The sequence below is a fragment of the Protomyctophum bolini genome (assembly GCF_963924005.1).
Source record: "Protomyctophum bolini genome assembly, chromosome: 12".
Lineage (NCBI taxonomy): Eukaryota > Metazoa > Chordata > Actinopteri > Myctophiformes > Myctophidae > Protomyctophum > Protomyctophum bolini.
The window spans coordinates 13,637,584-13,650,655 of NC_137873.1; the positions used below are offsets into that span (position 1 = coordinate 13,637,584).

The 13,072-nt window shown below is 41.2% G+C and overlaps 1 protein-coding gene across 1 annotated transcript in view; it reads right to left on the reverse strand.

Moving 5' to 3' along the window:
- Positions 1 to 1,359: 1,359 nt before the first annotated feature.
- Positions 1,360 to 13,072, reverse strand: part of LOC308326072 (complement receptor type 1-like) — a 178,783-nt gene continuing 167,070 nt past the window's right edge. The window contains exons 9-15 of the mRNA XM_080778883.1: positions 11,528 to 11,758; positions 9,605 to 9,802; positions 8,742 to 8,838; positions 5,874 to 5,950; positions 4,805 to 4,981; positions 2,607 to 2,789; positions 1,360 to 1,717 (exon numbers count right to left, since the gene is read on the reverse strand). Of these exons, the coding sequence (XP_080635009.1) occupies positions 1,692 to 1,717; positions 2,607 to 2,789; positions 4,805 to 4,981; positions 5,874 to 5,950; positions 8,742 to 8,838; positions 9,605 to 9,802; positions 11,528 to 11,758 (989 nt within the window). The 3' untranslated portion in view covers positions 1,360 to 1,691. The remainder of the gene's footprint in view (positions 1,718 to 2,606; positions 2,790 to 4,804; positions 4,982 to 5,873; positions 5,951 to 8,741; positions 8,839 to 9,604; positions 9,803 to 11,527; positions 11,759 to 13,072) is intronic.

Sequence of the window (13,072 nt, forward strand, 5' to 3'; positions counted from 1 at the left end):
TAGCCCATATCGTACGGCATACTATAGCGCGCCGTTTTTCATCATTTTTGAAGATTTGAAAAAAATGACGAAATGACAAAAACGATGGGTTATAGCCCATGTTTTTTGAAATTTTGAAAAAAAAAGTTAGCCTCGTTTCTCATCATTTTGGACCATGGGCTATAGCCCATATCGTACGGCATACTATAGCGCGCCGTTTTTAATCATTTTTGAAGATTTGAAAAAAATGACGAAATGACAAAAACGATGGGTTATAGCCCATGTTTTTTGAAATTTTGAAAAAAAAAGTTAGCCTCGTTTCTCATCATTTTGGACCATGGGCTATAGCCCATATCGTACGGCATACTATAGCGCGCCGTTTTTCATCTTCATTTTTGAAGATTTGAAAAAAATGACGAAATGACAAAAACGATGGGTTATAGCCCATGTTTTTTTAAAAGTATCCTTTTGGAATACTTTAAGTAGGCCTACATCTGGGGGCACGGTGGCACATGCAGTCGGTAGTGCTGTCGCCTCACAGCTTGGTTCGATTCCTGCTGGAGAAGCTGTGGGCACTGGGGTGTGTTCTCTCCTCCGCGCCGTCAGTGCCCATACCCGAGGGCAGGGTTGGTGAAAGGGCCTTTCTGTGTGGAGTTTGCATGTTCTCCCCGTGTCCCCTAGGGTAGGTACCCTCACATGTTCTCCCCGTGTCCCCTAGGGTAGGTACCCTCACATGTTCTCCCCGTGTCCCCTATCCTATAGGGTAGGTACCCTCACATGTTTTGTTGCCCCAAAAAAATAAAAAAAGACAAAAGTGGAATGAAACATTGATCAGTTCTTATGGTGGTACTTGGAGAGACACATATTTTCTTAGGTGGTACTTCAGTATAAAAAGGTTGGGAACCAATGTGCTATACTATAGTATGCCTGTTCGGTCAAAAATGATGAAAAACGAGTATTTGAGAAATAGACGAAAATCACTCATAGTGATTTACGTCTTTTTTTTTAATCCTCAAAGATGATGAAAAACGGTGTGCTATAGTATGCCGTCCAAGGCCATGGGCTATTGGGCTATGGGCTGAACTTGAATCCACAACCTGTGGCTCACATAGACAGCAGCTTATCACAGAGAGCCACCACATGCTCTCTGAGAATCTCTGCAGCTTTTCATTGTTCTTCAAGGTGTTATTCTCCAAAATGTGATCCACAGTGAAGAGTATAGATTGCAACTCAGCTAGACTTGAACCCACAACCTGTGACTCACATGGATGTCGTCTTAACAAGGGTGCCACTGAGCTCTCTGTGATTTTGTCACTTTTCAAATGGGGCCTTGGGATCATGTACAGAGCATTTAATGGTGTTTTCTGTGCATCAAAAAGGCAAAGAATAAATATACTTTATTTCAGAAGTCTTTTCAATCATTCTTGAATTTGTTAATACAAGTTTTACCTCATTTCAGTATTCAATAGTTTTACAATTGTTTCACAATGTAGCTTCTTTTTTATATGAGTGCTTCTCATTTTACAATGAGCTTCTTTAAGTGCATCACAAAATATTAAAAAATAATCATATTTATGTAACACTGTTAGTTTCCCCCCACATCATTGGTGTGAAAGTCTTACTGTAAAATAACATTTGTATTTGAATGTTCCCAGTCGAACACATCAAATATCTCAATTATTATAGTTTTTGGGAGGCATTGAGTTGCTTCATTAATGGCCGCGCCAATGGCTACGCACTGAAAAACAAAAACAAAATGAATTAATTAAAATAAACAAACAAAAAACATCAAGAAATTAGTTCAAATGTTGTAATAAGAAAGCTAGGGATGGGACGATAATATAATATTGTGAAGGTTTCATGTGATTACTGTGATAATATCGTTTAACAATATTGCGATAATTAAAACATGCTTAAAGATTAGCCAAAGTACAGAGACAACTCTGTCCAGTTGTATGACGGACAACTTTACCATACATTCATCTTCCGTGATATGATTACTGCATGTGTTTTCTTTTTTTAATCACAATTATTAATCCATTTTGGACAGGAACCCCTTTTGGTGTTAGCATGCTTTAGCTATTGAAAAATAGCAGATCTACACGCTCATTTTATATTTATTTACATTTATATGTTATATTTATTTTTCCTATTCTGTTTTAGTAATATTTCTATGATATTACTCTTTTTTTTTTTTTTTCATTTGTGTTTTTCATAAATTATGCTACTGTGATTAATGATCACAGACTATTATTATTATTATTATTATTATTATTATTATTTGTATTATATAAAAAGGTGGGCAAAATAAGCTTTATGCTTCAGCCCATACCTTTTCGGTTAAAACTAGTCACTGCGTTGACTAAGTAATGTAAATTGAGCAATGTAAATTGCTTCAACCTATTTTGTTTATCTGTTTTGTAAAAATGACCGAAATAAAGATTCAAACTAAAAAAAAACTTGTAGGTCTGCTATTTTTGAAAAATCGAAGAACGACTGACGTAGAAGACATTTTTAGTATCTGATCTCAGGTCAGAATGGAAAACTGTCAGGATGTAGAAGACATTTTTAGATTCTGATCTCAGGTCAGAATGGGTTAATACATAAATAAACAATGTTTTACTTACGTCTACACGTGGGAAGCTCAGGGCTCCATTGTCCATCGATGCCACAGGATACGGTGGTGGACCCCAGCAACACGTAGCCCCAGTCACAGTGAAATGACACGGCGTCTCGGTGCTCGTAGGGCGGCCTTAAGGCCCCCGTCCTGGAGGCGTGGAGCACGTCGGGGAGGACAGGACAGGATATGTCTGGAGAAGGAGATATTCAACAAGCATCCCTCAGTGACATTAATAATAATAATAATAAAAAAACTTTATTTGTATAGCACCTTTCATGACATGAAATGCAGCTCAAAGTGCTTTACAGAGCAATGGAGAAGAAAAGAAAAGAAAAGCAAGGCATAAACATTAAAAAGAAAACAAGCAGTAATGCAGTGAGGACATGAATTAAAAAAATAAAAAAAAAGATCAATTAAAAGCAAGAGTGTAGAAGTGGGTCTTGAGCTGTGCTTTAAAAATGTCTACAGAGGCTGCCTGTCGAAGGTACACATTGTCAGTGTCTGCCCAGGCCTCTTTTCCACCAAAATAACTTCAGTTCAGGAACTGGTTCCGTTCTAGACCCTTGGAGGCTTAATGGTTCTTTCACGGAACCGGCGGCCATTTTTTGGTTCCAGTTCCAAAAACCAGTGTTTAGATTTCTGAACCAATTCATTTTCAGTGTAAACACTCTGAGCTGGTTCAATATCAGGTGGGGGAAAAAATAACCGAACCGCCTCAGTGTCATGTTGGAACATCTCAAATGGTATGACCTCCGGGAATTTGACCTCAGGAAAATCAAACTGCAAGTATACGGCTGTCACAATTAGGTCAAATAATGTGTGATTAACAATGGTTTCTGTCCGGACATTATGCATGAAAAAAAAAATATATATTTCTGTAAACAAGGTGCACAGGGCAGATATGACAAACGTGATCGAAATAGTACGTAGCCCTGCAAGCTCAAAACGCATCACGGTTTTGAGCTTGTAGATCTGCTATTTCCTGTGACAGGCGTACACAGGTATAAAGTATGTTTGACCTGTTCTCAACAAAGCCATGTGTCTACGATAATGCCTAGCAAATGAGATTTGACCTAAAAGTTGTAATGGAAATATTAGAATGCCACATAGAACAATCATATACATTATTAGGGTGTTTCTCATCCGTCCATCCAGTCTTTCACCATACACTGACACGGAACAAGACAGGAACGCCCAAAAAACGTCACATCCGGTTTTTTTACCCTGGGCAGAATTTTCTATGGCTGCCAATGCAACTTTTTCCAATCCTTAATCACATACGGACAAACATCTATGCCGATAATATCCAACTTGCGGAGGTAACGTGCCTTGTCCACGGACAGCAGATCTTTCAACGTATGGCATTGCAAATACGTTTGATAATCGCTACTCTGCGCAATATTGTTTTGGAAATGCCGCAAATTGCATTGCAGTGAACGAGAGCAAATCACAACTTACCCTGGGGGTGGTGACTCCGCCCTGAATACGTGTTGTCGTGTCAGTGTATTGAGCTAACTCTGACTGAACAGCAGCTGTCAATCTAACAGCTGAGTCTCCATGCTTACTGTACCACTATTGGCAAACAAGTATTTGTGTAACTATCCCATTTAGAACAGAAACAAGTCTAGCACCTAATACGGTAGGTGCTAGTAGGTGCCACCTATGCCTTCCTCTCTCAACCTACAACCAAGAAAGGACATGTTGAATGACCACCCGTTACTGACTGTCTATTTTATTGTTGTAAAAAGGAGAATGAGACTAGCAGGACACTGCCAAAGACACCAAGAGCTGCCAGCCAGCAAACTAGTGCTGTGGGAACCAACACACGGGCACCGGTCACGAGGACGTCCCACGCTAACTGGATGTACTCAAGAACGACGCAGGAGCCTAAAGTACCAACGAACTGGCCAGATGTATGGAGAACCGGGATGACTGGAAACGACGATGGAGGGCTCGTCTGAGGACGACCTAGAGAAATGTGGATCTGCTGGGGAATAAAGGGGGGTGATTTCATTGATGCTGGGGGAGAGAACTGGGACACAGTTAATGCTACCACTTTGCTGTACTGTACTGAGAACTCTGAATAAAGATGACGATGCCTGAATCTTGAGCCGGAGTCCTGTGTCTGATGCTTTTCGTCTGCTTGTCAACATTGAGACCATTAATAATTGCCACTACAGAACCCAAGCCAACATCACGTGGTACCTTTGCATGTGGGGGGTTTGGAACTCCAGGTTCCGTCCTTGGTGCACCAGAGCTGCCTGTCCCCGTTGAGCGTCCCTTTACGGCAGCGGTAGCTCACTACGCTGTGGTACGTGTAGGTCTCAAACGCCCCCGACATCACTGCATCAGACACCGACGGCGGCTCTGGGCAGTGCACGGCTGGAAGACACCGGAGGTGTAGAGCCTATTAGTTTTATCAGCATTATTCTTCATTAATTCATTTGTGTCTTGTCTTTGTCTGCTGGTTCAGGTTGTCATTAGTTTCAGTGTCAGTTTTTTGTTTATTGTAATGACTTCAAAAAAGGTTGAGAAAAATAAAGCCATTTACAAAACATGAACAGTTAAAACAAGCACTGCTAAATAGGGAAGATTAATTTAATATCCTCCTGAGATAGTGAAGATTAATTTAATATCCTCCTGAGATAGTAAATAGGGAAGATTAATTTAATATCCTCCTGAGATAGTAAATAGTAAAAGAAAACCTATGAAAATCAGGGAACTAAAACGTTGCCAAGAAATGTCTTCACCAACATGTTTCTAAAGGTGTCTAATAATAACATGTACTAAAATATGTGTCTAAAGGTGTCTAATAACATGTACTAAAAGTTAAATGTCTTCACCAACATGTTTCTAAAGGTGTCTAATAACATGTACTAAAAGTTAAATGTCTTCACCAACATGTTTCTAAAGGTGTCTAATAACATGTACTAAAGGTTAAATGTCTTCACCAACATGTTTCTAAAGGCGTCTAATAACATGTACTAAAAGTACCAATATGTTTCTAAAGGCGTCTAATAACATGTACTAAAATATGTTTCTAAAGGTGTCTAATAACATATACTAAAAGTTTGAAATTCAACTCCTGTGGCAAATTTCCACAAATCTGATGAGGTCAGCACATTTGGGGTTTAGCCCAATGAGTGTTTTTAATACAGTTTTTTGTTATTTTCTTTTTAGATTATATAATTGTTATGTCTAACTATTTTCCCTCTAAATTCTAGTTGATTATTTTGTCAGTTTTATACTAAACACTGTATATTATCATTATTACCTTCACAGACAGGAACTCGGCCGTCCCACACTCCTGAACTCATGCAGTTCCTGGTTTTGTGGCCGACCATGTCATACCTGACAACAGAGTAGGACAAATAAATTAAACACATGGACCACAGGTCAGCAATGACACATAATGTACCGCATATAAGGCTCCATTTTCGTCACCAATCTACATTGACACGTTGTGAGCTTGTAGACTGGGCATTTTAACTAGTCAAAATAGTAAAAAAGGCAAATAAAGTTTAGGGATATGGGGTTTAGTGGTGACGAAAATGGAGCCCATAGTGTTGAGTTTGACAGCATTATTATTATATATATATTTTTTTTTATCCCACGATTTTCCAACCCATTTTTTTCACCCAGTGTCAATTATCTAATGTAATCCTGGGCGCTACACTTCCTCTGCCAACCTGGGGGGGGGGGGGGGGCAGCAGACTGAGCTCATGCTTCCTTCTATGCATGAGGAGTCCAAGCTGCTTCTTTTCACCTGACAGGGGAGAGTTTCCCCGGGCCGGACGTAGCGTGTGGAAGGAACACGTTATTCCGGCCAGTTCCTTTCCCCTCCATCAGGCCCCCCGGCTGGCCAGGTGGAGGTAGTTTAGAGACCAGGATTACTGCATGTTTTTGTGAGGGTACCTACAGTACCCTAGCCTAGGGCAGTGGTTCCCAAAGTGGGGTCCGGGGACCCCCAGGGGTACCTGAGGGACTTCCAGGGGGGACCCATCTATTTTGTTCATGTTCATAAAGTGCTAAAGTGTTTAAAGCAGTGGTTCCCAAACTTACATTTAGACGTCTACATTTAGACGTCTACATTTAGACGTCTGTATACATTTAGACCAGTGGTTCCCAAAGTGGGGTCCAGGGACCCCCAGGGGTACCTGAGGGAGTTCCAGGGGGGACCCATCTATTTTGTTCATGTTCATAAAGTGCTAAAGTGTTTAAAGCAGTGGTTCCCAAACTTTTTCATGTCAAGGACCCCCAAATTGACACTACTTAGCCCGTGGACCCCCATTTGAAAAGATATGCCAGGGACCCCCATAAGAGAAGACGTACACATTTAGACGTCTACATTTAGACGTCTACATTTAGACGTCTGTATACATTTAGACCAGTGGTTCCCAAAGTGGGGTCCGGGGACCCCCAGGGGTACCTGAGGGAGTTCCAGGGGGGACCCATCTTTTCTGTTCATGTTCATAAAGTGCTAAAGTGTTTAAAGCAGTGGTTCCCAAACTTACATTTAGACGTCTACATTTAGACGTCTACATTTAGACGTCTGTATACATTTAGACCAGTGGTTCCCAAAGTGGGGTCCGGGGACCCCCAGGGGTACCTGAGGGAGTTCCAGGGGGGACCCATCTATTTTGTTCATGTTCATAAAGTGCTAAAGTGTTTAAAGCAGTGGTTCCCAAACTTACATTTAGACGTCTACATTTAGACGTCTACATTTAGACGTCTGTATACATTTAGACCAGTGGTTCCCAAAGTGGGGTCCGGGGACCCCCAGGGGTACCTGAGGGAGTTCCAGGGGGGACCCATCTATTTTGTTCATGTTCATAAAGTGCTAAAGTGTTTAAAGCAGTGGTTCCCAAACTTACATTTAGACGTCTACATTTAGACGTCTACATTTAGACAGTGTCCCCCTGAGTGCCTTCCCAGTGCCTCCCCAGTGTCTCCCCAGTGCCTCCCCAGTGCCTCCCCAGTGTGCCCCTGAGTGCCTTCCCAGTGTCTCCCCAGTGTGCCCCCGAGTGCCTTCCCAGTGCCTCCCCAGTGTGCCCCTGAGTGCCTCCCCAGTGTCTCCCCAGTGCCTCCTCAGTGCCTGCCCAGTGTCCCCCAGTGTCCCCCCAGTGTCTCCAATAGCAATACAAGAGCAATAATACAAATTAATCTTAATGTATTAATCTTATTAATTAATGAATCAAATTAATTAATTAATTAATCAAAATTGCGGCCTCTGCCCAGCACCATGCCAAAGCTTTTTCCTGCAGGAAACACTGCTTGTGGTTGTAAATATATTGTTATCCGTGTTGCGAGGATGAGAGGGTACCTGGAAAAATATCTACCCCAAAAGGGGTACCTGGTCCAAAAAAGTTTGGGAACCCCTGCCCTAGGGGACACGGGGAGAACATGCAAACTCCACACAGAAAGGCCCTTTCGCCAATTGAACCCAGGACCTTCTAGCTGTGAGGCGACAGCACTATACCGACCGTCATATTTTAGTAATCTGAAATGTTTTAGTGTTAGTCTAGTTTTAGTGCTCAGCGGCCTTGTGGTTAGAGTGTCCGCCCTGAGACTGGGAGGTCGGGGTTCGATCCCCGGCCGGGTCATACCAAAGACTCTAAAAATGGGACCCAGTGCCTCCCTGCTTGACACTCAGCATCAAGGGTTGGATTGGGGGTAAGTCCCTGCGACATACTAGCGTCACGTCCAGGCTACTTAGTTTTAGTCGACTAAATCTACAGCTGATTTAGTGGACTAAAATGTATTTTGGCGGGCCTCGATTGTGTCATAATGGCTGATTTTAAACAACCTGAAAAAAGAAGATCTACAAGCTCACAACGCGTGGCAGCGCCACGCGTTGTGAGCAACCAAGCATAATATGACTCATCTTTTAGTTCTACTGGATCTCTTTCCCACTAGTTCCTCCCTAACATTTTAGTCTAGTTTTTATTTGTTGACAAAATTGACAATACATTTAGTCTTAGTGTTAGTCATCGTAGGTTGGTTTTTATTTAGTTTGTCAGTGAAAAACCTTAGTCAACGAACATTTGCTTTGTCATAGCTTTAGTGTACGTGACCCACCAGCCTCGTGGAGATTGGGCTGCCGTGTATAAATGTACAGTAACATAATGTATAACGTTCTTACCCTTCATCACAGACCGCTGTAGCAGAGTCTCCAAACTCTGCTCCACTGTACAAAAAATGACCGTTGGAGACTTCCCCTGCAGAGCCGCAGGACTTCCCTGTTTGGGTCACACACAAACAAGATGATGTTGCCAGTGTCTGCGTGGTGGCCTACTGAACAAACACTATACTATAGAGTCTATAGCAAAGGTACGATCCCTGTAGAGATTTAACATTTTACAAAAAGGATTTATTTTTAAAAAATAAATGTCTGTGTGTGTGTGTGTGTGTGTGTGTGTGTGTGAGAGTTACAGTAAGATTGAACCCCCCTACCCCACCCATGGCAAACACACACACACACACACACACACACACACACACACACACACAGTAGGCTAACGGTCTCTACAGATTTCTACATTTTCAAATACATTTTCAGGTGTGTTACCAACTTCATCCAATAAGGAGAGTGTAGCCAATTATCAGCTTCACATTTATTCTGCTAATTTCTTTGTGTCATCAATTCACACACACACACACACACACACACACACACACACACACACACACACACACACACACACACACACACACACACACACACTCTTGTTTAACCTCTATGAGCCCTCTCTTCTGATTGGATAACATTTATATGCCAACCTGAAAATGTATTTTCTATTTACTTTAAGAGCTGGAGAGATGGGGAGGCTGCCATTACTGAACATTAGCAATGATTACTATCAGAATATGAACAGACATAGTAAAGATTACTATCAGAATATAGAGCTATTTAACAAAGAATATCACTTAGCAAGTATCTTTACGGCAAAGGATATTTTAAGTACAGTAGGCCTGTTAGTAAGTACATTAAATAGTTATACTTACGTTCACATCTCAATGTGAGCCTGGTCCACTGTCCGTTGATACAATGGCGGTAACTGCTGCCCCCTGCTGGTACGTATCCCAACTCACACACGTAGCTCACTCTGGAGCCAGCAGGAAACACAGCGGTCTTCTGGGTAATGTAGTCATCGTGAAGGAGGATAGTGGGTTGGTCGTTGAGCTGCGGTGCGTCACACTCACCTATAGCCAGGAATTAAGCATGTCAGCTCTAAGCTCATTTACAATTTACAATTTAGGCATTTAGCAGACGCTCTTAATCGAGAGCGACTTACATTAAGCAAGAACAAAAAAGCATGGGAATACATCAAATAAAACATTTATCATGAAACTTGCGTAAGCTAAGAAAGTAACAGTGGAATATCTATAATGAAACTATACATGTAAACTATACATCTATACTACTATGCTATACATCTGTACTATGACTACATACAATGCAATTATAGTGCTGTCTACATAACATGCTATAAGTCTGTATCAAATGCTATCTAAGTCTACAGAAATGCTATCTAAGGGGGTGGGGTAAGTGCTATGGGCCATGATGGAGTCTGAAAAGGTGGGTTTTCAGACTACGGCGGAAGATTGGGAGTGATGCTGCAGTTCTGACTGCAATGGGAAGTGCATTCCACAGTTTTGGAGCCAGAAGGGAGAAGAGTTTGGGACGTGTGAAGCGTTGTCCCAGCGTTTTTTGTGAGGGTACTTCCAGCTTCCCTGCGTTGGCTGATCTGAGTGCGTGGGAGGGTTTGTAGGGTTCGATCATACTTGCAAGATAACGGTTCAGTAACAGATAAGGGACGAACTTCTGATATTTAAATAATCTAAACACCAATATTGGTTTCTTCTTCCATCACTATAATTATGCAATTGATATAAAATATTGCAGAATGGAGTTGCACGGTGATGACATCACCAGTGGAGGAAGCTCCTAGACTCATTGTTACATATTGTGAATCACCTAATCAACATGAGTTAAGGTCATTACACACTGGCGAATTAGCGACGCGATGCGAATAAGCGATCTGAAAATGCGAAATATTGCATGTTGCAGTTCGCCTGCGAATCTCTGCAAAATACGACACCAGAGCGAACAAATAAAGAGCGAAAACGGTCGCATTTTCGCACATTCGCCACTGATGTGGAAGCTTGCATGGACTTCAATTGTTTTTTTTTAAAATGCGAATTATTCGCACGAATATATCGCGTCGCCAATTCGCCAGTGTGTAATGACCTTTAGACTTTAATATATTAGCACCCCTCACTTCACACGGGTGTGATTTTTATGTTTCAAACCTCTATGAACTGCTGCAAATAAAATTGCCCTCCGGGGACATTGATAAAGAACTTGAACTTGACAAGACAACATTTCTCAACAAATAGGTTTATAAAACACATTTGTTTCATGAGAATGACAAATTATAACATAAGCTATGTGCTGTTTTCCCATATTTTGGATTTCCAGCCCAATCTCAAATATACAAGCTCCGAGCGTGTTGCAAACTTTTGTGAGCTTGTAGATTGTGCGATTTTCGCCTACCATTTCCCCCCAGAAGAAGGGACACACTAGGGTCAACATCGCCTACCATTCCCCCCAGAGTAGGGACACACTACTGACACTAGGGTCAACATCGCCTACCATTTCCCCCAGAGTAGGGACACACTAGGGTCAACATCGCCTACCATTTCCCCCAGAGTAGGGACACACTAGGGTCAACATCGCCTACCATTTCCCCCAGAGTAGGGACACACTATAGGGTCAACATCGCCTACCATTTCCCCCAGAGTAGGGACACACTAGGGTCAACATCGCCTACCATTTCCCCCAGAGTAGGGACACACTAGGGTCAACATCGCCTACCATTTCCCCCAGAGTAGGGACACACTATAGGGTCAACATCAACAACTCACCCGGTGGTTTGGGTTGAGCAGACGGTTCAACAGACTGCAGACAGCTTGGAAGCCGAGGCTGCCACTGGCCCGCAGGACCACATGTGACCCGCAGGGGTCCGTCCAGCCAGAAACCCCGCTTGCAGGTGAAGGTCAAGGCCTCTCCCATCCCGTACGAAGCCCCTGCTCTGCCAGTGGACACGCTGTTGTCCACAGCAGGGCCAGGACATGTCTTCTCCACCGCTTTAGCATCTGACAGAGGGAAATAAACAGAATAAACATCCGCTGGCATACATATGCATATGAACGTGCACGTTACATTACGGGCGTGCCAAAATACATTTAGTCGACTAAAACTTTTCAGATTACTAAAATATGACTAAAACTAAATTATTTTTCATTCCATAGACTATATGACCAACTACAAAATAGAAGTTATTTTTTAAATTACTAGACTTTCACAATTGCTACAGTAATGATACTTTTACTTAAAAGGATATTTCACTTCACACAAGAAAGCAATCTTGGTCATAATTCTACTCAGGCTTTTGTGAGCACCCCAGACAGTTTTGAAGTTGTTCGATACAGTATTTAGATATTTTAGCTTCCCCACAGCTAAAATACTATAGAAACAAAAGACAAAACACGGGCACCTCACATATTAGGATTGCTGAATCAAGCAACATAAAAAACTGTCTGGGGTGCTCACAAAAACCCAAGTAGATGATACAATTACCAAAAGTATTTTTGAAAGTGAAAAATCCCTTTAAGTAACATATTTGAGTACTTTTTCCACCACAACGTGAGTTATGAGAAATAATAAGAAATGAGAAAATTCTTAATTTTTTTTAATTTTTTTTTCCTATTTCTTTCCTATTTTTTTCCTTTTTTTTTCTTATTGTTTTTCCTATTTCTTTCTCATTTATTTCTTTTTTTTATATATATTTGTTCGATTTGAGATTTGTTCGATTTGAGATTTGTTCGATTTGAGATTTGTTCGATTTGAGATTTTGTTCGATTTGAGATTTTGTTCGATTTGAGACTTGAATTTGTGAGATTTGTCACAGTCACACCCATTACTCCTAAAACATTATTTGACACTTTGGTTGTTGAGAAACAGCTCCTAAAACATTATTTTACACTTTTGGTTGTTGAGAAACAGCTCCTAAAACATTATTTGACACTTTTGGTTGTTGAAAAACAGCTTCAAACCATTATTTGACACTTTGGTTGTTGAGAAACAGCTCCTAAAACATTATTTTACACTTTTGGTTGTTGAGAAACAGCTCCTAAAACATTATTTGACACTTTTGGTTGTTGAAAAACAGCTTCTAACCATTATTTGACACTTTGGTTGTTGAGAAACAGCTCCTAAAACATTATTTTACACTTTGGGAGGCAAATTATTTTGGGAGGCAAATTATTTTGGGAGGCAAATTATTTTGGCAAATTATTTTGGGAGGCAAATTATATTGGCAAATTATTTCGGGAGGCAAATTATTTTGGGAGGCAAATTATTTTGGCAAATTATTTTGGGAGGCAAATTATTTTGGGAGGCAAATTATT